The sequence below is a fragment of the Urocitellus parryii genome, chromosome 3 (assembly GCF_045843805.1).
Source record: "Urocitellus parryii isolate mUroPar1 chromosome 3, mUroPar1.hap1, whole genome shotgun sequence".
In the NCBI taxonomy this organism is placed as follows: Eukaryota; Metazoa; Chordata; class Mammalia; order Rodentia; family Sciuridae; genus Urocitellus; species Urocitellus parryii.
Genome location: NC_135533.1, coordinates 157,387,988 through 157,413,629, shown reverse-complemented (window position 1 = coordinate 157,413,629; position 25,642 = coordinate 157,387,988). Strand labels below are relative to the sequence as shown.

The window sequence follows — 25,642 nt, the reverse complement described above, 5'->3', positions numbered from 1 at the left end:
AAGATTCTTCACTTGGCCAAACTTTAGTCAGGCTTCTGAACCTTCTCCAAAGCCCATTTGTGTTCTTCCAATTTTTGCTAAGCACTCTGCTAAGTTAATCTGGCAAGCACCCTCTTCCCCCAGTTTTTGATATCTGATCAGGATCTTCACCATCCCCCAGGTGATGACTGATCACCTGGCCTGCCTTTAGCAAGAATCCTGTTAGATTGCTGAAATCCCCCTTCATCCCTATATTTTCTCTCAGCAATTTTCCATTCAGTGACCCCCTACTCTGCTCCTTAGAGACAAACTTCCACTTGTCCAGGCTGTATTCAGAGTTATATCCTTTCCATTGGAAGATCCTACTGTGGTGGTCCCAAACTATGGTGATGATCCTGAATAGTCTTCCTTACCATGATTTAATTAGTATCATTGAATCATCTTTTAACAGTGTCAATGTTAATTTCCTGGTTATAATCATTTTACTGTGGTTTGGTGCTGTGTTAACATTTTGAGAAACTAAATGAAAGATAATGGAATTCTTTACTTTTTAGTTGTTTTATTAAGTTGAAATAATTTTTATGTGAAAAAGGTTAAGGAGCATGTCTATAATCCTAGCAACTCAGGAGGCTGAAGTAGGAGGATTTCAAGTTCAAAGCCAGGCTCAGCAAATTAGTGAGGCCCTAAGCAACTTAGGGAGACTTTGTCTTTAAAATAAAAATAAATAAATAGGGCTGAGTATGTGGCTCAGTGGTTAAACACTCCTGGGTTCAATCCTCAGTACACAAACACACACACACACACACACACACACACACACACGAAGAAATAAAGAAAATGGAGGAAGGTGGTATCGAGATGATGAAGCTGGAGCCCTGCTTAGGACTTTCCCTCTCTACCTGCCTCCCTCAGCATCTAGCATCTCATAGCAGGAACCATTCTACTGTGAGGGTCTAGCTGTTGGACTCAGCCAGGGCACACAAGCCTCCCTGTGGCTAGGCCAGCCAAAGCCCTTGGGAACTCTGCACTATCTAGAATGTGACTATTGGGAGATAACGTCTTTCCATATATAATCAAGATAAATTTAGGCTGGGCCCTAATCCAAAGTGACTGTTGGGGGGGGGGCAGGGGAGTTGGGGGCAGAACTCAACCCATAACAATAGAATCTACATCTTGGGCTGCCCTTTCCTCAGAAGGTCTAGACTATTGGGGAGCCCTGGGTAGGCCGGGGGCAGAGGGGTTCATGACAAGTGTTTAAAAAGCTTTCCCTGGGCAGATCCAGTCTCTAGGACAGAGATGAACAGGGAGGTTCTAGATAGGGAGGCTCTGCATGAGAGCAGAGTACCTGGCTGGGGGGAAGTGCTGGCATAGAACATGGGTACAAGACAGAGGAAAACCCACTGAGGCACATGGAGAATGTTGGCAGTGGGGCTGGTTGGGAGCCTTGACTGCCAGACACATGGGTCTTGAGAACTTTGGCCTAGACATGTATTTTGTCACCACTGGAAGCCCCCTTTAAGCCTGGTCTGGCTTAACCACTATTCTTCTGAGTTTAAAGTGAGCCATGGAGGGCCTCAGACCCAGGGGCATGGAGGAGACAGGAAGAGGGAAGCTGGGCCCCTACTCATTCCCAGATGGACTAGCAATTTGTCATACCCAGGCTGGGATACACAGCACAGGTCCACATCCACTCTAAACTCATTGCTCTGAGAAGGCCAAGTCAGGTCAACTCCAAAGGCAAAGGAAGCATGGAGCTAAGCAATGGATATGTGGGACTTATGCATGGCCAGTGCTTGAAACTTTAGCTCCCAAGTGCCATGGCTGAGGCTGACTATTTGTCCTCTGGCCCTCAACTCCACCATTTCCATGCCTCTCCCTCCAAGGGCTCCTCCTAATGAATCCCTCATCCAGTAATCAGCACCTGGGTCCCATATATATGAGTGGGTCTCTTGCACCCTGGCTTCTACCCATAGACAGATAGCCTGACCCAGAGGCCTCCATTACAGTGTTGAGGAGGTTGTGACAAAAGGAGGCAGAAAGAACCTCGTATGGGTATTGGTGCCACCACAAGAGTTCCTGTCACCACCATCACACAAAGGAAGGATCTTGAAACCCATTTACTCACCACAACTTCAAAGCTTTATTATCAACAGCTCACATTCAAGTTCAGGTTCCTGTAAAGTTTGATGTACCAAGAAGGGAGACAGCAAAGGCTAGCTAAGTTCCCTTGCTGAGATGGGCCTTCCCAGAACCCATAACACCCACCTGGGTAAGTAGTGGCCTGAAAGCCCCTGGCACACACACAACCATCCTGCACCATGGACCTGACCATGCAGGACCCTTGGTGCACAAAAGACCACCCAGCATATGTAGGGCCACATCTCTCATTCAAGACTGTCCAATGCACACAGGACTCTCTGGCATATGCAGAACCACTGGATCTCTAATGAGGCTGAGCTTCTATTGTAAAAGTGAGTTTTTCTCTGGTCCTCCTTGTATATGATTCCAAATATGGCCCATATCCTCTCAGGAACAGGTATGGTTGTTGGGAAGTAAAGCACAGTGGTGCCCTATGCACCACTTAAACACCATTTAAGGCACCATTTAAATAAAAGCCTACTCCTAATATTTGACCAGAGCAAAGAGCCATTGGCTACAAGTATAAGGTAAAAGGTTCTCTTCTGCCTGCTTGGCATGCACATGTGTGTGTATACTCTTGAGTATGTGTTCAAATATGTATACACGTGCAATTTTGTGTGCATGTGTGTGCCTCAGCACATGGGGGTGTATATGTGTGTGAGCATATGCCCTACATGTGTATGTGTGCCTTTACATGTGGACAAGGTAGACCCAAGTATAGTCATACACATATGGTACACCTGGTTCTGTCCTAGACCTGGCATCAGAATCTCTCACTCCCCATTGGCATAAAGGCAGACCCTGAGCTGGATACAACACAAGAATAGGTAACAAACAAATTAGACATCTCTGAGAATGTTGGCCAAGTCACGAGCAGTGTAGTATGGTCATGGAAGTTTCCTGTCCACACTGGCCTTCAAGGTAGGGCCTCCCAAGAGCCTGCTGGCCATATCCAGCAGTGGGGGATTAGCTCTGTAACATGAACTCGTAGGTGTTGGTCTCCCAGCAGGAGGGGTCCTTGTTCAGCATGCTGCGCTCCGTGAAGGTCACGTGACCATCTGCGTCCACAAGGATGATGGTGTTGGTTCTGAAAAACAGTGTTCACCCTGTATCCCTAGGCTCCAGTCCTACCTGTCAGAGGCACAGCTGGTGCCAGACCTGAGGCAGGAGGCAGGAAGAGGCAGATTCACCAGGTATGGGGTCTGTGCTGGGCACTTGGTTCCAGCTTTGTGGTAGGTCACAAATGAGTAGCAATCCCAGTCTTGAGGATACAGAGAAGCTTGTCAGAGGCATCTGGGCCTCCTGACCAAGCCTGCATGCCCACACTGGGTGAGTCCCGTCACCTCTAGTCTGAAACACCCCCAGCCTTCCCTGCCTTCCCTCTGCAGGAAGAGCCCCACCTGCCTGCCCAAAACTTTCACAGGGTGGCCCTAAGGGGGCCTGACCCCAAGGGGGCAGCCCAATGACCCCATCTAGAAGACGGCTGAAGACTGGGGGACCTCAAGCCCTGATCTACAGAGCCCCTGGGAATTGATGCTCATTTATGTTATGCATGGCCCTTAACTGTGGAGTCTGCTTGCCCCTGTAGCCCAGTCTATACAGGGCAAAGGCTTTGAATTTACTCAGTTAGGGAAATAGCCTGGTCCTAGCTAACTATGGAACATAAGGAAGCTCACTTTCTTTATCCTTCCTCCAGCCTGGGAAGTGGGAGACTAGGGTAGGAAGGTGATGCACCTGGCATCCCCAGCCCCTCCATACCTGGTTCCATAGTTGGGGCAGCGCACACATACAGCTGCATACTTGCTCAGTATGGGCTGCACATACTCCTGGCCCTGGTCTTCAATGGCTGGGTCTGGCAGCTGTCTGGAAGAACAGAGGGGGAAAAGGTCATCATTCCCTCTGCTGCCTGTCCATGGTCCTGTATGGCCAGCTGGTCTAACCTAAAGTGCTAACAGCTTTCAGGTTCCTAATGAGCTCCCTGGGCTTGGAAAGCAACTGGGGAGAACCACAAGTGTTGATTTATTCCCTTTCATGCTCAATGCCTCACATCTTTGTCTACTCATCTATTTATGACTCCATCACTGAAACCCAGGCAGCCAGATAGCATATATATTCTCTTACTGCCCCTAGAAGAGCCTTTGCAAGCAGCTTTTCATGACAGGAGTCCACTCAAGCATTGAGACTTGCCAGCCACCACAAGGGGCACTAGAGCTACAGCAATCAATAAGAGCAGCCAGGGCCTATCATGGCTCTGTCCAGGATGACACACTGACTAATGACTATGTGGTCTTAGAGCTGAGCAGAGGGCTGGGCCAGCACAGCTCCCCCAAGGGAGTGGTGATGCTGAGGCTAAAGGGTAATGTTACGGTTCAGAGGCCTTGAGGCAGTTGTGGGAGGGCAGGGAGAAAAGAACGGGAGACAGACTATGAGGTGTCCTCTGAAGGTCCACTGGGGGAAGTGAGACCAACAGGGTACACAAGTGAATGCTGGGTTGTCTAGGCAGGAAATGGTATGTGTGGCAGTGGGAGGGATATATGGGACTACACGCAGAACAAAATCCAGGTTGATGAGCACCAGGATCCCTGCTGGGACAGCTAAGCCCTAGGTGTCCAGTATCTGAGGGTGCCCTGTGCAGAGGTCTATGGGCAAGGAAGATGGTGGGGGAGCTCCCCTGCCCCCAGGAACAGGCATGTCTGTGCCCAGTGCTCAACCCCAAAGTCACTAGAAAGACAGCATGTGGGAAGCTCTATCTATATCCCCTCTCACACAGAAGAGAACCTCCAGCTGCTCTGGCCTCAGGCCAGCCTGCATCAGATCTCTATGAGCACTGAACCTCCCAGCCCACATGACCCTGACTTCCCCATCTCTCATCATTAAAGGCCCCTACCAGAAATCAAGGAGAACAGTGGGGGAGTAGCAGAGGGGCCAAGGACAGCATATTTTTCAGGTTTCCTGCAGTTAGAAGCCAGCCCTGGTTACTTTCATAGGCCTTTAGAGTAGCAGAGCCTGCCTTCTTCTTTGCCTCTTCTGGTCACTCCAGAAGAATCTGCCCACTTACGCCTCCTCATTGTTGAGCACATCCAGGAGCTGGGTAACAAGAGTATCCTTGGGGAGCACATGGCTCTGCTCCACAACCTCTAGGAAGAGCTTCTTGCCAAAGCACAGCTTCCTCCAGGGCGTCTCCAGCAGTGCATTGCTCAGTCCATAAGTCCCTGCAGGGAAGAGACCAGCTTAGCCATGCAGAGGTCCAGCTATGTGATTTCAAGGTAAACTTCTGACACCTACTGGTCCACCCAACACAAGACGTTAGGGATAGCTGAGTGTGGTGGCACATGCCTGTAATCCCAGCAGCTCAAGAGGCTGAGTCAGGAAGACCCCCCAGTTCAAAGCCAGCCTCAGCAATTTAGTGACGCCCTAAGCAACTTAGCAAGAACTTATCTCAAAATAAAAGAGCTAGAAATGTGGCTCAGTGGTTAAACATCCCTGGTATCCCCCCAAAAAACAAAATGGCAGGGGTATAGCAGATGATAGCAAAATTGAACCAGACTGCATCACTTTGGCACTCTCTAGGCTCATACCTGATCCATATCTATGGTAAGGGGTACAGAACCCAAGGCAGGGCAGAGGCAAGTGGCAACCTCAAGATTCCACAAAGTACAGATATCTAGGGGACAAGATGGATGAACTAATATGAAATAAAAAACTTGAACTCTAATAGGCATCCATTTCTAAGGTATGGTATGAGGGTTATCTGCAAAAATCAAGGGTGGGACAACCACCAACCCAAGGGCAGGAGGGTACCCACCATGATAGGTCCTGACTCATGAGGAGATAGGAAGTCCTAGCCAGTGGACACACAGACAGTATACATATCCATTATACAGAGCCCACCTCTGTATACTGACTGGGTTCCTGCTAAGGAAGCAGGTGGATTCATTGCAAGGACTCTGAGCTGCAGTTTCTCAGAACAAGGAAGTTCTAAAGTGGACAGAAGGTGTGACCAAAAGAGAAAGGGTTTCTCATGTCATAAAAGTTAAAGACACACATTTGAAGGGAGAGACCCCTCAGAGCTGCTTCTCCAGAGGTCCAGGGGGCCAAGTAGCACACAGCTCTGCATCCTGGATGAGGCACCAAAGAAGCAGAGTCTGAAGCAGTTCCAGTCAAGTCCAGAAAGATTGCCCTGGACTCTGCTGGAGCCCCCATAGTCAAGTTGCCAGTCCCTGATGTCATTGTGGTTTTTTTCCTTCAGGAACTGGGAAGACAATTTAATATTGGTGCTAGGAAATTAGGAAGCCACAGGCAAAGACTGGAGTTTGATCCCACCTGACATTGTACACAAAACTAACTCAAATTGGACCAAAGACATAAATGAAAGAGGTACAACTATAAACCCTTAGAAGAAAACATGAGATGAAAGCTTCATAACCTTAGATCAAGCAATGACTTATTAAATAAGACAGCAAAAACATAAACAACAGAAGAAAAAAAATAGGGGGCTTTATCCAAACTTAGAACTTTGTGCTTCAAAAGAAACCAAGAAAGTAAAAAAGAAAATCCATGAAATGGGGAAGAATTTTTGCAAATCAGATCTCTTGTTGCATTGGTAGAATAAAGAAATCCTACAACTCAAAAAGAAAACCTAGGGCTGGGGCTGTAGCTCAAGTGATAAAGTGCCTGCCTCACATGTGTGAGGCACTGGGCTCAATCCTCAGCACCATGTATAAATAAAAGATATTGTGTGTCCATCTACAACTAAAATATATATATATATAAAAGAAAACATTCATTCATTCTGAGGATTGAACCCAGGGGCACTTAACTATTAAGCCACATCCTCAGCCCTTTTTATTTTTTTATTTTGAGACAGGGTCTCGCTAGATTAGGGCCTCACTAAGTTGCTGGGCTTTGAACTTGGGATCCTCCTGCCTCAACCTCCTGAGTTACTGGGATTATAGGCATGCACTACCACACTGGGCAGAGAACCAAATTTTAAAATGAGCAAAGACCTGAATAAACATTTCTTGGCAGAAAAAGTGGCTAACAAGTACATGAAAATATGTTCAACATCCATAGCCACCAGACAAATGAAATAAAAACCACAAGAAGATGCCCCTTCATACCCATTAAGATAGCTACAATCTAAAAGATAGAGGATAGAGTTGGAATGTAACATAGCACTAGAACACTTGCCTGATGTGTTGAAGCCATGGGTTCAATTCCCAGCATCATATGCACACACCCAAAGACAGAAGACTGGGGAATGTAGCTCATTGGTACATGTGCTTAGCAAGCACAAGGCCTGGATTCAATCCCAGTACCCACCCCACCCCATTGCAAAAATAAATAAATAACAAGGATTGGTGAGGATTCAGAGAAACTGAGACCCTTGTACACTGCTGTTAGAAATGTAAAATGGGAGGCTGGGGTTGTAGCTCAGCAGCAGAGCGCTCACCTAGCAAGAGCGAGGCCCTGGGTTCAATCCTCAGCACCACATAAAAATAAATAAAATAAAGGTATTGTGTCTATCTACAACTAAAACATATTAACAACAAAAAAATGTAAAATGGTGCAGATGCTTTGGAAAATAATTTGGAAGTTCCTCAAAAGGCTAACAAAGTTACCATATGATCCAGCCATTCCACTCCTAGGTGTTTTTATGTGTGTCTGTACTGTTTCACCACAAGCGAGGTGAAAACATGTCCACACAAAAACTTTTAATAAACGTTCATGGCAGCATTATTCATAATAGACAAAAGTATTCATTAATGGCTGAATAGAGAAACAAAATATATAACCATAGAGTATTACTCAGCCTTAAAAAGAATCAACAAGGGATGGGCTTGTGGCTCAGCAGTGGAGTGCTCGCCTAACACATGCAAAGCCCTAGGTTCAATCCTCAACATCACATACAAACATAAATAAATAAAGGTATTGTGTCCAACTACAACTAAAAATAAATATTGTGTCCAACTACAACTAAAAATAACTAAAAATAAAGAATCAACAAGCTGATTCAGGCTACAAGATGAATATTGAAAACATTAAGCTAAGCGAAAGAATTCAGAAGTCAGTTCCTAAGACCACACAGCACATGATTCCATCTGTATGAAATGTTCATAATGAGCAAGTCCATAGAGACAGCAGATTAAAAGTTGCCAGGAGCTGGGCGCAGTGGCACACGCCTATAATCCCAGCAGCTAGGGAGGCTGAGGCAGGAAGATTGTGAGTTCAAAGCCAGCCTCAGCAGCAGCGAGGTGCTACGCAACTCAGTGAGACCCTATTTCTAAATAAAATACAAAATAGGGGGGATGTATTTCAGTGGTTGACACCCCTGATTTCAATACCCAGCACCAAAAAAAAAAAGTTGCCAAGGTACAGACATGGTAGCCCACACCTGTAATCCCAGTGACTCAGAAGGCTGAGGCAAGATGATCTCAAGTTTGAGGCCAATCAGGGCAACTTAATGAGACTCTGTCTCAAAATAAAAAATAAAAAGGGCTGGGGTTGTAGTTCTGTGGTACAGTCTCCCCTGGATTCAATCTCTAGTACCAAAGAGAAAAATAAAAGGTTGCCAGGGGCTGGGAAGCAAGGGGGAAGGGGGAGTATGTGCTAATGAATGTGAGACTTTCTTTGGGATATGATGAAAAGATTCTGGAATTAGATGTAGTGACAGTTGAGTAATTTTGTGCATTTACTAAAACCCATTGAATATAATATACTTTAAATGGGTGAACTATACAGCATGTGAGCCATATCTCAATAAAACTGTTATTTAAAAAAATGGTAACTGGGCCTTGAGCCTCTCTCTTGCTCAGCCTGCTCCACTGTATCTTACAGAGTGCTACTTCCACCTTCATCAAATCTGTACTTTGTCTATTAAAAAAAAAAAAAAAAGTCATTGCTAGGGTGTACTAAGGTATAGTTCAGTAGTAAGATTGTGTACTTTTGTGTACTTAAGAGCTTTTGTGTACTTAGTAGAGCACTTGACTAACACATGTGGGGTGCTGGGTTTGATCATCGGCACCACATAAAAATAAAATAAAGTAAGAATGTGTACTTAGCAGGCATGAGGTATTGGGTTCAATTCCTAAAAAAAGTAAAAGAAGGAACACAGATCAGGTGGGGGCAGACGCAGGGATAAAAACAGGAGGTTGGGGGCTGGGGATATAGCTCAGGTGGTAGAGTGCTTGTCTAGCATGCACAAGGCCCTGAGTTCAATCCGTAGCACCACCAAAAAAAAAAAAAAAAAGATACATGAAAGAATTTCTACCAAAAATGACTTAGCAGAAAATAAGTGTCTCTAGTAAGGGGGTCTCAGGCACTGAGAACAGAAAGCTTCTATCTGCTTCCCAAAGGCCTCTGGGCCAATGTTTAAAATGAGGAGTGGACCTATCTCTGTCCTTTGATATTTTAGTTTCCAATTCTCTCCTGCACGGTCACTGGCTCAGGGCAGCCCCAACAATATGTGAAAGGAGAGACTGACTCCAGGGTACAAACCCACCTCACCACATACCCAAACCCCAAGAAGTCTGAACTTATGGGGAGACACTGAGGCAAGAAGAATGGTAAGAACTGTCCCAAGGGAAGCCAGAATGATTCTTCCCAAACCCAGGATCTCTGAGCATCATGTCCCCCTGTTCCTTGCTGTTGGTTATGTATCACCCAACTCTTGGGAGCTTGGCCAGCCCTGCTTTGGATCCCTATGGCTCTAAGGTGGGAGCTGGGGTCCCGCTATGGCTCCAGAGCACCTTGTGGTAACTGGGCCAGGATGAGGAATAGGTGCCAGCATAAATGTGCACCATTAACCCCCAGTGGGAAGGAAGGACCTGTGTCCTGCGACCTCACTTGGTGACTGGTGCCAACTGCAGAGAAAATTCCTGTGTCCTGAGGACACAAAAACTATACTACAAAAGAACACTGCCTCAAAGAGGCAGGGATGAGGGTGATACCAAGGATGTTGACACTCTTCCCGTTGGCTGGGTCATCTGATATGGGCCAACAGCTCAGATATAGGGACCAGAGTGGGTGTCTGAGTTCTGTAGTCCTAAGATGTCACCAGTGAGAACAGGCCTCAAGCAGCAAGCTATGGGGGGAGGAAGCAGGCCTGAAGGCAGGGTTCTGGTCCCAGGAATTTTGTTTACCTGGTATACTGTGCTAGACCCCATTTGTGCTTTTCCCAGGGGTTCCTGCTCTGTCCTGAAGACTCAGACCTCCTCCCAAAAGTGGTTTATAGTGGGGAAGGCAATGTAATACTCTCTGCCCAGATTGTGGGGATGGGTGCTGACAGAGGAGGCTTTCAGAAAATCATAACACCTAAAGAAGAAGGGAATAGAAGGGCAGAGCAGCAGAAGGCACAGCCTGGGCAAAGGTGTAGCTAGAGGGAGGGGATGGTCCAGGCAGAGTGTGCTCTGGGGTACAGGGGGAGGCAGGCAGGTGATGAGAGAGACAAGTCTCTGAGAACATGGGCCAGCATGTGGCCAGATGCAGGAGGTATGCATTTGTGACAAGTTAGCATGTGGTGCTTGTGCATGGGGAAGAGGTCAAGGGGAAGAGCCTGGGTGGAGCCTAAAGGATCTAAGGCAAGATGAAGCTACGAGGTGGGGCTGGTGATGGGGCTATAAAGTGGGGTTGGGGGTCACCAGCTGGGCTTTGGGGCTAAGATGGGAAGTCCAGAGCAAGTGCAGTCTTAGTCTATAGGAAAAGCCCATGAAAGGCAGTAGGGAGGGTATAAAGCTCTCTTGTGGCAGGTATGGGCCACAATCTTGTACAGATCATTAGGCATCAAGTGGCCAAAAAAGTCCCAGGAAAGTGCTGCAACAGGGTCCTGGTCTCTGAAAAGTATAGGTTATCCCCTTCATTAGGAGCAGCCCCCTTCTCCGTCAGACTCCCAGAACAGACTCACCTGGTGTCAGGACAATGGGCTCAGGCCTCCCCCGGTTTCCATAGTAGCAAACCAAGTCTCCTTTTGTTGTACTGTAGATAGAGGGAGGGGAGAAGGTAAGATGGGAGCCACAGGGTATCCTGCCCCCACATTGTGCAGTTTGATCTCATGGCCCCATTCCCAGAGCCCCAATGGGAGCCAATGCAAAAACAATGGTCCACTTTAGCCAGGCTAGGATACTGGAAGCCAGAATCATGGAGACCCTGGCTCCTTCTAACATCACAGGTACATTCCTGGCTCACCTTGGGGACCACCAGCCTAGGAGGCACAGCAAAGCATGGCTGAATGCCACATAGCATAGGAATGTAGTGATAATATCTGAGTTGGGCCCCACCCCAACAAACACCTGAACACTCCAGGGGCCAAGGCCCCCACCTCCACAATTGATCTCAATCTGTTCCTGGGCAGTTGGTCTCAGGGCGACATAGACTTCTCAACAAAGTGCCATATGAAAACATATTTTTGTATACTGACTACAGATTTTAAAAATAGTTTAAACTGCTCCACAGCTAAAGATATCCCAGTTCCTCAATACTGTAGTAAGTCTTTCTGCTAGAACTTGGAATACCTTTTTTGCAAACTAAAGAGGGACTCCCCTGTGATCCTAGCTACTTGAAAGGTTCAGACAGAAGGATTGCAAGTTTAAGGCCCACCTAGGCAACTAACCTAGACCCTGTCTCAAATAAATAAATAGGGATTCTTTATAACCTGTGAGACATCTTCCCAAGACAAAAAGCTGAACAAGGAGACCCTTGTCTTCAATACGGACAAATGCAGAGTAAGGGGCAGATGTTGAGTACTAGAGACCTGCCCTTCCTCCCTCACTCTCCAACCACTCTCCAGTCCACACAGGCATCTAGAACCCCTAGCCTGTGCTCACATTTCTTTCACATTCTTCCTCACTACAATCCTTGGCAATTTCCTCAAGATGTTTGGCTAATGACTTCAGAGATTTTATTTTCTGGCAAAAGTTCTTTTAAATTTTTTGCCTATGGGCCTATAGAAATAGATACTGGAACTAATGCCAGTGTCGCCAGAGGCCAGGCAAAAGGAGGGCCTGACCTAGAACAGGTCTTGGTTTCCTCATTAGCACCCACCAACAGGGCTGCTTTCCTGGCACCATCTTCCATCTAACCACAGGATGCTCTTCTGGCCACTGTCAAACTTCTTGGGTGGTGTTGGGATAGCAGGCCTCTGAACCAGGAACCAGGACAGCTTATCAGGCTCCCAAAGATATAGGCCCTCACTTTCCACAACTGCAGGAGCCACCATCTCACATTTGACCATACATCCATTCAGAGGACAACTCCCTTGTTCCCTGGACACTCGACACAGCTGCAGAACACCCAGTCTCACTAGCATCATAGTTGCTAGTCTGGTTTCTTAGGGCTGGGTCAGATAAGCATGGAACTACTAACAGTGGTAACCAAGTATGGAGAGCCTAGACAGCACATGGACTTGGTCTTCAGGAACTAAAGTCAGCAGAAAGGAGAATTCTTGGCAGCAAATTCATAATCAGCCTCTATCCTGGGCCTTCCTCCTATGGGTTATTACAGCTTGCTCAACCTCCACACTGAGTCTGTCTAGCCATGTGGTACAGAGATGAGGCAAAGAATGCCACATGAAATGGATGCTCAAAGGAATAGAAGCCTAGGTCTTAAGAGCCCAGAGGTCCATTGACTTCCCCTCACAGAAGGAGGCAGCTCAGGATGGGCATCTGAACATGGGCTATCCAAAGGATACTAATGGCCTCCCTCACTATCTGTACTGGAGGAAGCCCCTAGGCTAACAGCATTCACTGGCTTCTTTGGCTTCAGAGAAGGGAGGAAGAGGACCCAGGAGAGGACAGGGAAGCATAGGAAGGATGCTCCCTTCACTAAAAGGCAAAACATACAAAACCTCTCCAGTTCCTATGGCTACGTCTCTAATATGAGAGTCACCTGGGAGCATAGTATTTGATTAGGGCTGCCATAGGCTGCACTGTGAAACCTGCTTATGGGAAGTGAGGAGGAACCTAGCCAGGCTTCTCCAAACAGGCTGCCCTTCCCAGTCCTACACTGCCAGGTCCCCACCTCAGTTCTCTGGAGTCAGGAAGCAAGAAGCCTCACACTGTCACAGGAAGCCCTAGGCTATGTTCTTAGTTCCCAAGTTGATGGGTCTGAAACAGGTAGGTCCTCAGGATGCCTGCCAAGCCAACCGGAAACAACATCTTAGGAAAGGCTGCCAAGCTGATTGGTGGAGTTGAACCCTGCTTTCCAATGATCTGTAGACCTGGCCCTCAAGGCAGTGCTGGGTAGCATGGCTGTCCCCCTGCTGGTAGACCCACCTCAAATCAGCTGCTATGAGGTTGAAGCCATTGTATAGGTGGCCCTCTGTGGAGACCTTCTTCAGGTAGGACAAGCTGTCCATATCAGTGGTCAGAAAGTGGGCCACAAGTTCACCTATAGGCAGGGGATACACATGGCTGAGGAAAACAGGGTAAACCCTTCTTCCTGGGAATACAGGAGTGAGGCCCCTTCAGGAGGATGCAGGAAGGAAAAGGGTCCCACTAGAGCCACACCTCATTGACTGTACTGCCACTGAGGTTGACACCAAGAAATCTGATTTTTTTCAGTTAAAAAAAGTTTTCCCCATTATGCCTCCATAGAGAAATTCAGCATGAAAGGAGAAAATTTCCCTGGGAACATATTTATGTGTGCTCTTGGGGCAGACATATGCTCTGCAACATTCAAGAGGCTGACACAGTGATTAAGAGTGACATTTTGGTGTTTTGTTTTTAACCAGTGCTAGAGATTAAATCCAGGGCCTCACACATGCTAGCAAAGTGCTCTGGCATGAGCTATATCCCCAGCCCCTTAGCGTGACACTTTGGGAAGTAATATGCTTGGAGCTCACTCACTGAGATAAACAAGTCTCAGGTGACTCCCATGGTGACTCCTCTCCTGTCTCTGCCACATGGCCCAGAAGCAGATCAAGGTGGGTGAGGTATATCAGAAGAAGCCCTTATAACATGACTCCTGACTGCCTTGATAGTCCCTAGCCCACCCACCTTACCTGCTATGCCTTGGCTCTGCCCTGCCTAGGTCCCATTCTACCCTATCCAACTTACCTCTGCCACGGGCCTCTGGATCCTGTTGTGGCTGCAGGTAGTTAGTGAGTGCCCCCAGCTTCCCCCGTGTGCTGATGCCCAACCATGTGCCTCCTTCTTTGCCTTCTTCCATGTCAAGCCCTGTAGCAGGTAGCAGGCAACAGTGTTACCACCAGCAATAATCACCATGAAGAGCATCAACCCATTCTGGTCTCCCTCCTGGTCCCTGTCTCCTGGGAAACAAACTCCTTTGCTCCATGAGGACACACAGCAATGCACAGCTTGGTCTAACAGCCTAGCCTATTGAATGGGCTCTAACTCTGCAAGGTGAGGCAGCCCCTGAGGATACAAGAGGTGCAGATGATACAGATTAACATGGGCACCAACTATACCCATCATGACACCAACAGAGGGCCCTGAAATCAGGTATTCCCTTTGTGACTTCTACAGAACACACCTCATGCTTGAACCAGTTTTGGAAGTCACTTCCATGCAGAAACCAGGCCAGGCTGCCTCATCTACTGGAAACTGGCACAGGCCCAGTCAGTGGTCAGTCCTGCATGGGTTACCACACCATACCACAAGGTCTACTAGGCCCTTAAAAACAGGCATTGGGGTGAGCGAGTGGGCTCAGTGGTAAAATGCTTGCCTAGCATGCAGGAGGCCCTGGGTTAGACCTCCAGCACCTGCTACAAAAAACAAAAAGAGTCACAGGAGGGGGAGCCTTGCTAGACTAGAGGATCATTTTCCTAAGTCACTAAAATGTCATTTTTATAACAAAGATCAATTATAACAGAAAAAGAAATAAAATGTAAACATGGAAAGGAAGAAGCAAAACTGTCTTTATTTGTAGATGACAAGATTATATACTAAGAAAATCTAAAAGCAATACCCAAAACAATCTACTAGAGCCAGTAAGTAAACATGAGCAAGAATTAGAAAAAGAGGGTTGGGGTTGTGGCTCAGCAATAGAGCACTCGCCTAGCACGTGTGAGTAGCTGGGCTTGATCCTCAGCACCACCAATAAATAAATAAATAAATAAATAAGATTTAAAAAAAAGAATTAGAGGGCTGGGGTTGTGGCTTAGAGGTAGAGCGCTCGCCTAGCATGTGTGAGGCACTGGGTTCGATCCTCAGCACCACATAAAAATAAAGATTGTATCCACCTATAATTAAAAAATAATTATAAAAAGAAATTTTAAATATACCATTGACAACAGTGTTAACAAAACGCTTAGTATGATTTTTAAAATAGTTAGGAAAACATTTAATGAAAAACACATGACGGGCTGGGGATGTGGCTCAAGCGGTAGCACGCTTGCCTGGCTTGCGTGCAGCCCGGTTCGATCCTCAGCACCACATATAAACAAAGATGTTGTGTCCGCCGATAACTAAAAATAAATTTTAAAACTAACACTCTCTCTCTCTAAAAAAAAAAAAAAAAAAAAAAAAAAAAAAAAAAAAAAAAAAAAACCACATGACACCTAAAGATAGAAAGCCAGAGAACACTGCAGAAGGAAGTCAAGCTGACCAAGGAGAAGTGTGCCATCTTGTATGCCAAATGGAAGACCCAACTTCTTCCCCAACTGGCCCATGAACACCATCCTATCAAAATCCTCTAGGTTTTTTTTTTTTAATTACACAGAGATTGGCAAGCTAATAAAATGTTTATGGACATGTGAAGGAACTGGAATTGCCTAAACAGTCCTGAAAAAGAACAAAGCTGGGGAACTTTAAGACTCACTATAAAGGACTAAATTGTTGTTGTTTTGAGATTGGAGTGTCACTATGTTGCCCATACTGGTCTTGAACTTCTGGGTTCAAGTGATCCTCCTACCTAAGCCTCCTTAGTAGCTGAGACTACAGGCGTTTGCCACTGCACTTGGCTCAAAAGGACATTTTGAGATATTGTGGTACTGGCATCAAGAGAGACACACAGATCAATGGGATACAAATATGTTCAACTGACTTACAACCAAGATGCTAACAGGTAAAAGAGTATCCATTTTAATAAATGATGCTGGAACAACCAGAGAGATGGAAGGGAGATGACCCTCAACCCTTACTTTATACAATGTATAAAAATTAATTTGAGATAAATCATAAACCAAAGCATAGATCTCAAAATCGAAAGGCAAAACAGAGGAAGCAAAATAGGAAAACATTTCATGACCTAATGGAGGCAAAGATTTCTCAAATACAACACAAAAAGAAGAAACCATAAAAGAGTAGATAAAATGCATTTTGCTAAAATCTACTCACCAAAAGAAATCATTCAAGAAATGAGTAAGCAATACATTTATCAACAAAGGATGCACATCCAGAATGCATAAAGAAATCCTACAAACTAATAATTTTTTTTAAAAAAAGAGAGAATTTTAATATTTATTTTTTAGTTTTCAGTGGACACAACATCTTTGTTTGTATGAGGTGCTAAGGATCGAACCCAGGCAGCACGCATGCCAGGCGAGCACGCTACCGCTTGAGCCACATCCCCAGCCCAAACTAATAATTTTTAAATGAACAGCTTGCTCAGCGCGGTGGTGCATGCCTGTAATCCCAGCAGCTCGGGAGGCTGAGGCGAGAGGATCATGAGTTCAAAGCCAGCCTCAGCCCTGTCTCTAATAACATAAAATAGGGCTGGGGATGTGGCTCAGTGATTGAGTGCCCCTGATTTCAATCCCTGGTACCAAAAAAAAAAAAGAAGAAGAAGAACAGCATTCCAGCATTCCTATGTGACCAAGCAACAGGATCCAGATTTTCTCTCCCAATTAGAACAATCAAAAATTAAAATATGTGAATAAAGGAGTTTTGAGATAAAGGAGGTGAGAGACAAGAAGCAAATGAGATGAGTTCCATGACTGGAAAGTCCCCAGGATCCAGCAAAGGGGAGGTGGGGGGGGGCGGCCAGGAAGAGATCAGCAGACTCCCTGAGCTGAGGGCAGAGACTGAGAGTTGGGGGATACAGAGGAAGCCAGAGTTCATCAAAAGAAGATCAGAGAGGAGAGCCACACAGAGAACACCAGAGTTCTAATTAGTGCACAAATTATCTGAACCAACCAGAAAGATTAGACCTGGTCAGTACTTACACATAATATCACTCCTAGAAGTCAAATTAGAAAAAACATGTAATAATTCGCCCTGAACAGGCTACACAGTTCCAAACCTATCAAATCTTAAGAAGAAGACCTGAAAAGACCAAAATGGCATCTATTTATTTATTTATTGGTACTGGGATTGAACCCAGGGGCATTTTACCACTGAGCAACATCCTCCGCCCTTTTTATTTTGAGATAGGGTCTCCCTAGGCTTCTGAATTTGGCCTCAAACTTAAAATTTCCCTGCCTCAGCCCACAGAGTATAATATGGGATTTCAAGTGTGTGCCACTACACCCTGCTTAAACTATGTTTCTTTTTTTTCCCCCAATACTAAGGATTGAACCCAGGAGCACCTACATTCCCAGCTCTTTTTTTTTTTTTTTTTTTTGGAGGAAGAGTCTCACTAAGTTGACCAGGATGTCCTCACACTTGTGATCATACTGCCTCAGCCTCCTGATTCACTGGGATCAATAGGCATGTATCCAGCCTCAACATGGTTCTTGTAATAACTTACCTAATCCAAAACAAAACTCAATTATAACATTTTTTAAATTAATTATTATTTTTATTTGTTCTACTTAGTTGTACATGACAGCAAATGCATTTCAATTCATGGTTCACAAATGGAGTGCAACATTTCAATTCTCTGGTTGTACAAGATGTAGAGATGCACCATCCATGCAATCAATGATAATATTTCAGGGCTGGTGTTGTGGTTAGTGGTAGAGAGCTTACTTAGCATGTGAGAGGCACTGGGTTCAATTCTCAGCACCACATCCAAATAAATGAATAAAATAAAGGTACATCAACATCTAAAAAACTGTTTTAAAAAAGATATTTCTAGTAATACAAAATGTGCCCCACCCAAGCCTTTGCTCCACCAATTCAGCCCATCTTCCCTGCAGCAAGAGAAGATAAATAGAAACAATAATGCAGACACAAACATACATATGTGCATGCACACACAATTAGGATGCCTCAGAAGTGATATAGCTCCTACATGTAGTGTGACTACTTACTTCTTCAAGGGGTCACAGGGTATGTAAAACCACAAGGACACTGGGTGGTGCTCAATGCTGGGGCTGGATAACTCAATGCTGACCCAGATCCCAAGGTTCACCATATCCTTGCACACATTTGGTACTTACACTTGGAAGCAAGGATATTATTAGGATCATTCTGTGACTTGCACTTTCATGATACCCCAGGAGCCTGAGTGGGGCCATGCTGAATGGCTATCTACCAGGTGTGAAATAAGACTTACCACTGAGGATCTCATTGTTAGTCCCCCAGAAGCCTGCCAACTTGGATGGTCTGTGGTAGAACTCATCCCTGTTGGCTGCCAGAATGAACCTAGGAGAAAAAAGTATGACTGGCCATCTCGGATTGAAACAGAAAATCCACATTCTCTCTCTCTCTTTTGTGCTGGGGATTGAGCTCAGGTCCTTGCACATGCCTAGCATGTACTCTACCAATAAACTACACCCCCAGCTTCTCTTGCTAATATATAAAATTTATAGGATATAGCAATAAGGATAAGACCTAAAGATGATAGAAACCCTTCAGTCCTTGCCAAACCAACAACAGACAAAAGTATATAGAGGCTTCAGGTAGCCCCTAGGGAGATAGCACTCAGAGCCCCTACCCAAGAAACAGACAGGTCCTGGGCAAAGACGTAAGACTACCTGGCTTAGTGCTAAGAGACAGGTCTGCCAGGGCCCATGGGACACCCTTGTTCCATACTACACAGAGTCCCTGCCCACCCCAAAAGGTCCCAGCCAGTGGCAGGACCAGGTGCTGGGCAAGTGAGGATCAGGAATGGAATCATCAAGCACATCCTGGGGGCCTAGATTAGAGAATGGGGAACCATCCCTTCTTCTGACCATCTGTCCCATTCCTTGAGAATACCTACAGAAAGCCTGTAGGCTTCCTGGAATGTAAGCATGCATGAAAGGGAACTTGAAGACATATGCTGAATGTCAGCAGCCCTCTGAGGGCTGTTCCATCCTATTTTATAGTGAGTTTCTTTGGCAGGAGGGGTCAGGTCTGGCCAGGGACTGTGCATTTCCCTCGAACCTTCTGGGTCTCCTACAGAAGCCTCACCATCTTCAGGGCACCCCATGTGGCCCCTCTCTATCCCATCCACATAGCTAGTTCCAGGGCTGCATCAGGTATGTGCCACCCAGGGTGAGAAGGGAATGGTCTGTCCACTGTCCCTGATACAAGAATCAGCCATTCACAATATGCTGCTGGGAGGGGGAGGAATTAAATGAACTCTAGATAGGGCAAAGGGGAAAAGGGAAGGGAAGGGGTATAGGGATAGGAACGAAGGAGGAATGTGATGGTCATCATTACCCTAAGTACATGTAAGAAGACACGAAGGATGTGACTCTACGTTGTGTACAACCAGAGATATGAAAAATTGTGCTCTATATGTGGAATATGAATTGTAATGCATTCTGTTGTCATATATTAACAAATCAAAATTTTTTTAAAAAAAAGAATCAGCCATATACAAAATAACCCTCTGCACCTTCAACTGCCAAGTTTCAACCTAGATTCCAGCCTACATCTCCTACCACATTTCCTCTGTCCCTCTAGTCAGAGGTGTCCCCAACCTCTGCAGCAGAGGCAGCAGCAGTGCCCACCTTTCCTGGCCCCAGGGCCATCCTGACTGACACCATTCTAACAGGCATCATGTCTGTCCCTGGACCTGTATAGGTCAGTCCTGCCTTCAGCTGTGCTTGAACAGTGATTAGGAGGAGGTCCCTGAGTGGGAGGAGATAGATAAGCTACAGTAAAGATACACTAGGGACTGGGTTGAAGCCCCTATGGTCCCTGTCGGGGTGGAAGTCAATTTCCACAAGGTCCTATTCAAGTGTTCTCTCTTTTAAAAAGAATGTTTCTTCTCTTTTCTCACCTCCAAGATCTCTGAGGGTGAGTGGGAGATGGGGTAATAGGGAGGCCCCTGCTGGATAAAACCAGCCCTCCCAAGGAGAGGATAATAAACTCCACAGTCCAAAGCCAGGCTGAGGCTGTTGTCTTTGGGTACCAATTCTTACATAAGGTTACAGGGAAGGAAAAAAATAATAATAATAAGGAAATGAAAAGCTTATTAAAGCAGTCTTCGACCTTAAGATGTTCAACTGCCTATTTTTCGATAGGAATGTATTTGCCTAATAATTCAGAAACATTAATTTATAGGTTATTTTACCATAGGAGACACTGTTTAGCTGAATTGCCAGAGATTTGCCTTGCCTGGGATTTCATTAAATACATAATTCAGAAAGAAATGAGTGTGATGACTACCTACTCTGATGCCTAGAGCCCTAGATGAGAGGAGGAAGTAATTCCCTCAGTCAATACTTGAGACTGCAATGCAGATGAAAGTTCATCTATGCCAATGTTCAGGGTCTGAATGATAAAACACCATGGTGAAGGGCTGTGCATCACATGGCAAATCATCCACTGGTTTGGTTCTGTTCCATTAACTGAAACCACTGATTATCCATCACCACCAAGCACTCTTCACACAGATGGGGTAAGTGAACATATGCAACATCGGGGAGATGAAAGGGTACATTGTTGGGGGGAGATGAGTGTGTGCAACATCAGGGGGATGTGTCTATGCAAGGTCTGGGGTGAGTCTGCGGGAAGGTATGTGTATCATGGTAGGGTGAGTCTGTGACCATTTGGGGCTGGATCAGTCACCATCTGAGGGGTGGTATGGCAGCAGGTAGCAGGTGCTGTGATCCATTGATCAGGGCCTCAGTGATAACCCCACAGAAGTTACCATGAGGAGTGACAGTCTAGGTTGTAGGCAACAAAGGACTTCAGCATGTAAGTGTAAAAAGCATCTTTTTAAAAGATGGTGGTTATGTGATAGTATGACCATGTTATCTTGGTTTTCTATGATAGATATCAAATTACTGCAAACATAGTGGTTTGGTTTTTTGTTGTTGTTGTTTATTTGTTTGCTTTTAAGATACTAGAGATTAAACCCAGGACTCAGCCATCCAGGGCTCAGTCTACATGCCCTCTGATCTGCTCTCACCCCTCCTGTATGTGGTGCACAGGACTGGGAGAGAACCAGCCAGGCATCCCAGACCCAGCAGAACATGAAAGACGCAGAGCCAGAGTGTTACCTGTATGCATTTTTGGAAACAGGGTGAGGATCAAACTTAAAGAAGATGATGCACATGGGTTGCGAGGGATGGCTTTGCAACAGGTTCAATGAGGTCTGCAGGAAAAGGAAAATAATAAGTTGAATAAATGACTGATGATAGAATAGCCTCACTGAACTTACAACAGCCTATAACAGAAATGCCAGCAAGCAGGGCTGAACAGGCAAAAATCACATGCTTGCTGGCACTGCATAAACATCTGTCTTCACCTGTGCACTCATCAGCATAGCCACTCTCTATCGCAGTTATCCATGATGTTCACAGGCCCTGGACACACCACATGGGGGTGGTGAGTGGGTGTGGAGGGAATGGCAACAGTGAGACTAGGAACCACGCATGTAGCTAGGGCCAGCAGGTAGCATACCCTCCCCTGAAATGGTACCAAATCCTCCCCACAAGCAACCAAGGGAGGCACTTTCATCTCAGCCCATGGCACCTTAAGGCAGGACACTACACCCCACTCACCTGGGATGCTCTGCAGCATATGTCCCTGGCAGGCCTTCATCCAGCTCATGCCCACCACCCCATAGGACACAGGAGCCCTGGACATCCACATTAGCAGGCAGGGACATGTGCTGGCAATGTGCACACACACCTAGGTGTTGGGCAAGCATGGATTAAGTGCCCACTCCCTTGCCACACAGACCCCAGACCCTGTGCCTGGGAGCCCCTGGAGCCAAGCAAGCATTTTCCCACAACCAAATTGAAAACACATTAGATATTAATGCCACCAACATGTAAAAGTGACTCAAAGGTCCCTGAAGACTATACATGTGCAATGATTCAGTGATATAGCTTCAGGCAGAGCTAATGTCTGCAGCCAAGACATGGAACAGCCAAAAAGCTGTTTTAATACTAAGGGAGCCAAACATATTCTTCCCAAAAAAGTCTAACAAACCGGTATGCATATGGATATTTGGTGTATATACAGAGGTGAGTCTGCTGAGGTATGTAAGTGCATGAATAAGTCTTTGTGTGTTTCTTTGTACACGTGTGTTATGGTTTGGATCTGAAATGTCCCCCAAAGGCCAAGTGCTAAGGTTTAATTACCAGCTTGTGGTGCTATTAGGAGATAGTGCAACCTTTAAGAGGTGGGGCCTAATTGGAGAAAGTAGGACACTCACTAGTTATTAACTTTGGAAGCGTATATTTGTCCCTTATCACTGAGCTACCATGAGATAAGCAACTCTGTTCTACCACATCCTCTCCACTATGATGCTCTGCCTCACCACGTGCCCAGGAATAGTGTAACCAACCACAATCTTAATCCATGAAACATAATAAATCTTTCCTCCTGGGCTGGGGATATGGCTCAAGCGGTAGTGCATTCACCTGGCATGCATGCGGCCAGGGTTCAATCCTCAGTACCACATACAAATAAAGATATTGTGTCCGCAGAAAAGTAAAAAAATAAACATTAAAATTAAAAAAAAAATCTTTCCTCCTTTGATTTTCACAGGTATTTTGTCATAGTGACAGGAAGCCAACTAATATATGTACTTGTGTGTATATATACATGTATGTACACATGTGTACATATGAATAGCATCTGTATATACCTGCATTTGTGAGCATATGAATATTTCAAGGAGGCCACTGAGCTCCCCAAGCACATTAGCAGAAGATACCCTAGAGGTCTGAGTGCCTTATCTTGGTTAACCCTTGGTTGGGGAGTATCATGCCATATCTTGGGGAACCCTAGGAGTCAGGGAGGACGGTGTTATATCTTGGAACACCATCGGGGGTAAAGAGGGTCCCTACAGTGGCCTTGGTCCCAGATGTTAAGCATATGGTACCCACTAGAGCTTGGGTTCCTCCTCAAGAGGCAGCATACCTATAAAGTGGGTATCCAGGCCCTTGCTAGGGCAGGAGACCAAGGTTACTCAAGTGAGGTGTCCCAGACCCAGCCCATTCTGTCTCCAAGTCTCAACAGTTCATAAGCACTCCTGCTCCTCTGCCCAAGGTCTTAGAGCAAGCACACAGGGCATCATCCTGGGTAAAGACCCCCCAAAGCCTCCCTATTGGTGTATAAGCAGCAAGCATGAGCTGGGGAAGGCTCTTGGTTCACTGTTTCAGGCCAGGAACTCCCAACAATGGCCATAACCAGCCTCTTAAAAAGAGGCCTCACTGAAACCTCCCCCTCTGAAATGGTGCGATGACTCCAAATTCTTGGGAATCTGACATAACAACTTTTCAGACTCTGCATCTCAGCACAAAACAAAGGCATTTCCACTGCACCAACCCTGCTATCAAAGCCAGAGCTGGCACCATGGGAATAGCAGGGGCTTTGGTCATAGCCTTCAGTGAACACCTGGGTTGACAGCCATGGGGACACTGCCAAGTTCACAGCCCTTCTCTTAGACAATGTCATGATGTCTCCTGCTCACTGGTCAATCCTAGAAGTCAGGGGAGAGGCACAAGAGCTCCACTTTCCATCCACGAACTGCTACTTTCCCTGCCAGCTCCCACAGCTACACACTGGGACCACCAAGGACCCAGTCCCACCAGGCTGTGGAAAAAGCCCTCAGGATTCAGCTGAGGCTCAGAGCTCTCCAACCTGTGTTCCTCCACCTACATACACATCCTTATCCCATGGTTTCTGCTCTGTTCCAGGGCCCTGCAGGCACAAAAGTTACTATAACCACTAGGGGCCTATATTCTGCCCTAGGAAGGAGCCAGTGGCTATGCAACCATCTGCAGGAGCACAGGGTGCTGGGAGACATTCAGCCATTGTAAATGGGCTGCTAGTCACTGCCTTTCACAGGACACTGAGCCAAAGGGATGCCAAACATGAAGGTTCCTATACAGAATGAGGCCAGAGGTCAGGCGCAGACTGGATTCTCTCCCTGGGTGCCCTGGCAGTACCCACTGAAGACCATCATCTCAGGGTAATGTAAGAATCCAGAACTGGTATGCAGGCTATTAGCCAACATTCTTAGTAAAAAATACACCAAAGTGCTTGGGGAAAAATGGGTGTGGCAGTGCATGCTTGTAAACCCAGTGGCTCAGGAGCTGAGGCAGGAGGATCCTAAATTCAAAGCCAGCCTCAGCAACTTAGCTGAGGCCCTAAGCAACTTAGTGAGACCCTTGCTCAAAATGAAAAATAAAAAGGGCTCAGTGGTTAAGTGCCCCTGGGTAAAATCCTGGTACGAAAAAAAAAAAAAAAACTTGAAAAAATATGAAAATATCTGAAAAGAAGCCAAGATCACCAAGGATTTGGAAAATATCTCAGAGAATATAGGGACCCAGAAAGGAAAGCAGGGCACAGTGGCTGTTTCTGGCTCAAAGCATCTGTCAGGACAAACTAGGCTTAGGTTCTGGTAGCCTCATAGGACAAGGGCACAGAAGACAAGGCTTAGGGTCCTTCATCAAAATAGGGAATCTAATTCCTAGAGGATCTTCCCCCAAATTAGATTCTCAAAGTAAATAAGATAAACACAGGTAAGTAAGGGTAAGCTACATCCACAGTCACCCCCAGGGGCTCTGAGAACAATGTGCAAAAACAGGGAGAAAGTCCTGATTCAGCCAGACTTCCATGGATTAGACTGAGGTTCATATTGAGGGTGCCCACAATTGGTAGATACCTGGATACAAACACCAGGAGTAAGGACCAGCAGAAAGGGATCCACATATATATCATAGATCAAAAAACTCTAATTCCAGAAAAATAAAAGCAACTGAGAGGAATTGAGCCAGTAAACCAGAAAGTTTACAAAGCACTAAAGGAATTTTTAGAAAGTTCTTGCTGGGTATGGTGGTGCATGCCTGTAATCCCAGTGGCTGGGAGGCTAAGGCAGGAGGCAAGTTCAAATGCAGCCTCAGCAAAAGTGAGGCACTAAGCAACTCAGTGAGAGTCTTTAACTAAAATACAAAATAGGGCTGGGGATGTGCCTCAGTAGTCAAATGCCTCTGAGTTTAATCCCTGGTACAAAAAAAAAAGTTCTTTAAAAATGAAAGCTATAAGCTATAGGAATATAGGAATCATAAGTCACAAGTTAAAGCTCAGCAGGGGACTTTTCTTACTTTTTCTTTTCTTTATTTTTCTTTATTTTATTTTTTGGTGTGAGGCATTGAACAACAGTGGATTATTCAAATAGGACATAACTGATGAGATGGATCAGCAGAATCATCCTTGGCAGTGCAAGGAGATAAGAAGCATACTGAGACTTAGAAAAGTCCCAGCTATCCCACCTCTCAGGTGCTGTGGATAGG

The 25,642-nt window shown here is 45.9% G+C and overlaps 1 protein-coding gene across 5 annotated transcripts in view; it reads right to left on the bottom strand.

Moving 5' to 3' along the window:
* Positions 1–2,095: 2,095 nt before the first annotated feature.
* The window catches only part of Tango2 (transport and golgi organization 2 homolog), a 36,941-nt gene continuing 13,394 nt past the window's right edge, over positions 2,096–25,642 (bottom strand). For 3 of the 5 annotated variants that reach the window (XM_026401736.2, XM_077796181.1, XM_026401738.2), the window contains exons 2-9: positions 21,392–21,486; positions 18,511–18,599; positions 14,169–14,288; positions 13,386–13,500; positions 11,021–11,091; positions 5,177–5,330; positions 3,877–3,981; positions 2,096–3,205 (exon numbers count right to left, since the gene is read on the bottom strand). In XM_026401736.2, coding sequence (XP_026257521.1) covers positions 3,085–3,205; positions 3,877–3,981; positions 5,177–5,330; positions 11,021–11,091; positions 13,386–13,500; positions 14,169–14,288; positions 18,511–18,599; positions 21,392–21,447 — 831 coding nt within the window. In that variant the 5' untranslated portion in view covers positions 21,448–21,486 and the 3' untranslated portion in view covers positions 2,096–3,084. Of the gene's footprint in view, positions 3,206–3,876; positions 3,982–5,176; positions 5,331–11,020; positions 11,092–13,385; positions 13,501–14,168; positions 14,289–18,510; positions 18,600–21,391; positions 21,487–21,895; positions 22,026–25,642 lie in introns of those variants that run through there. The other 2 variants (XM_026401737.2, XM_077796182.1) reach the window with 2 other exon arrangements.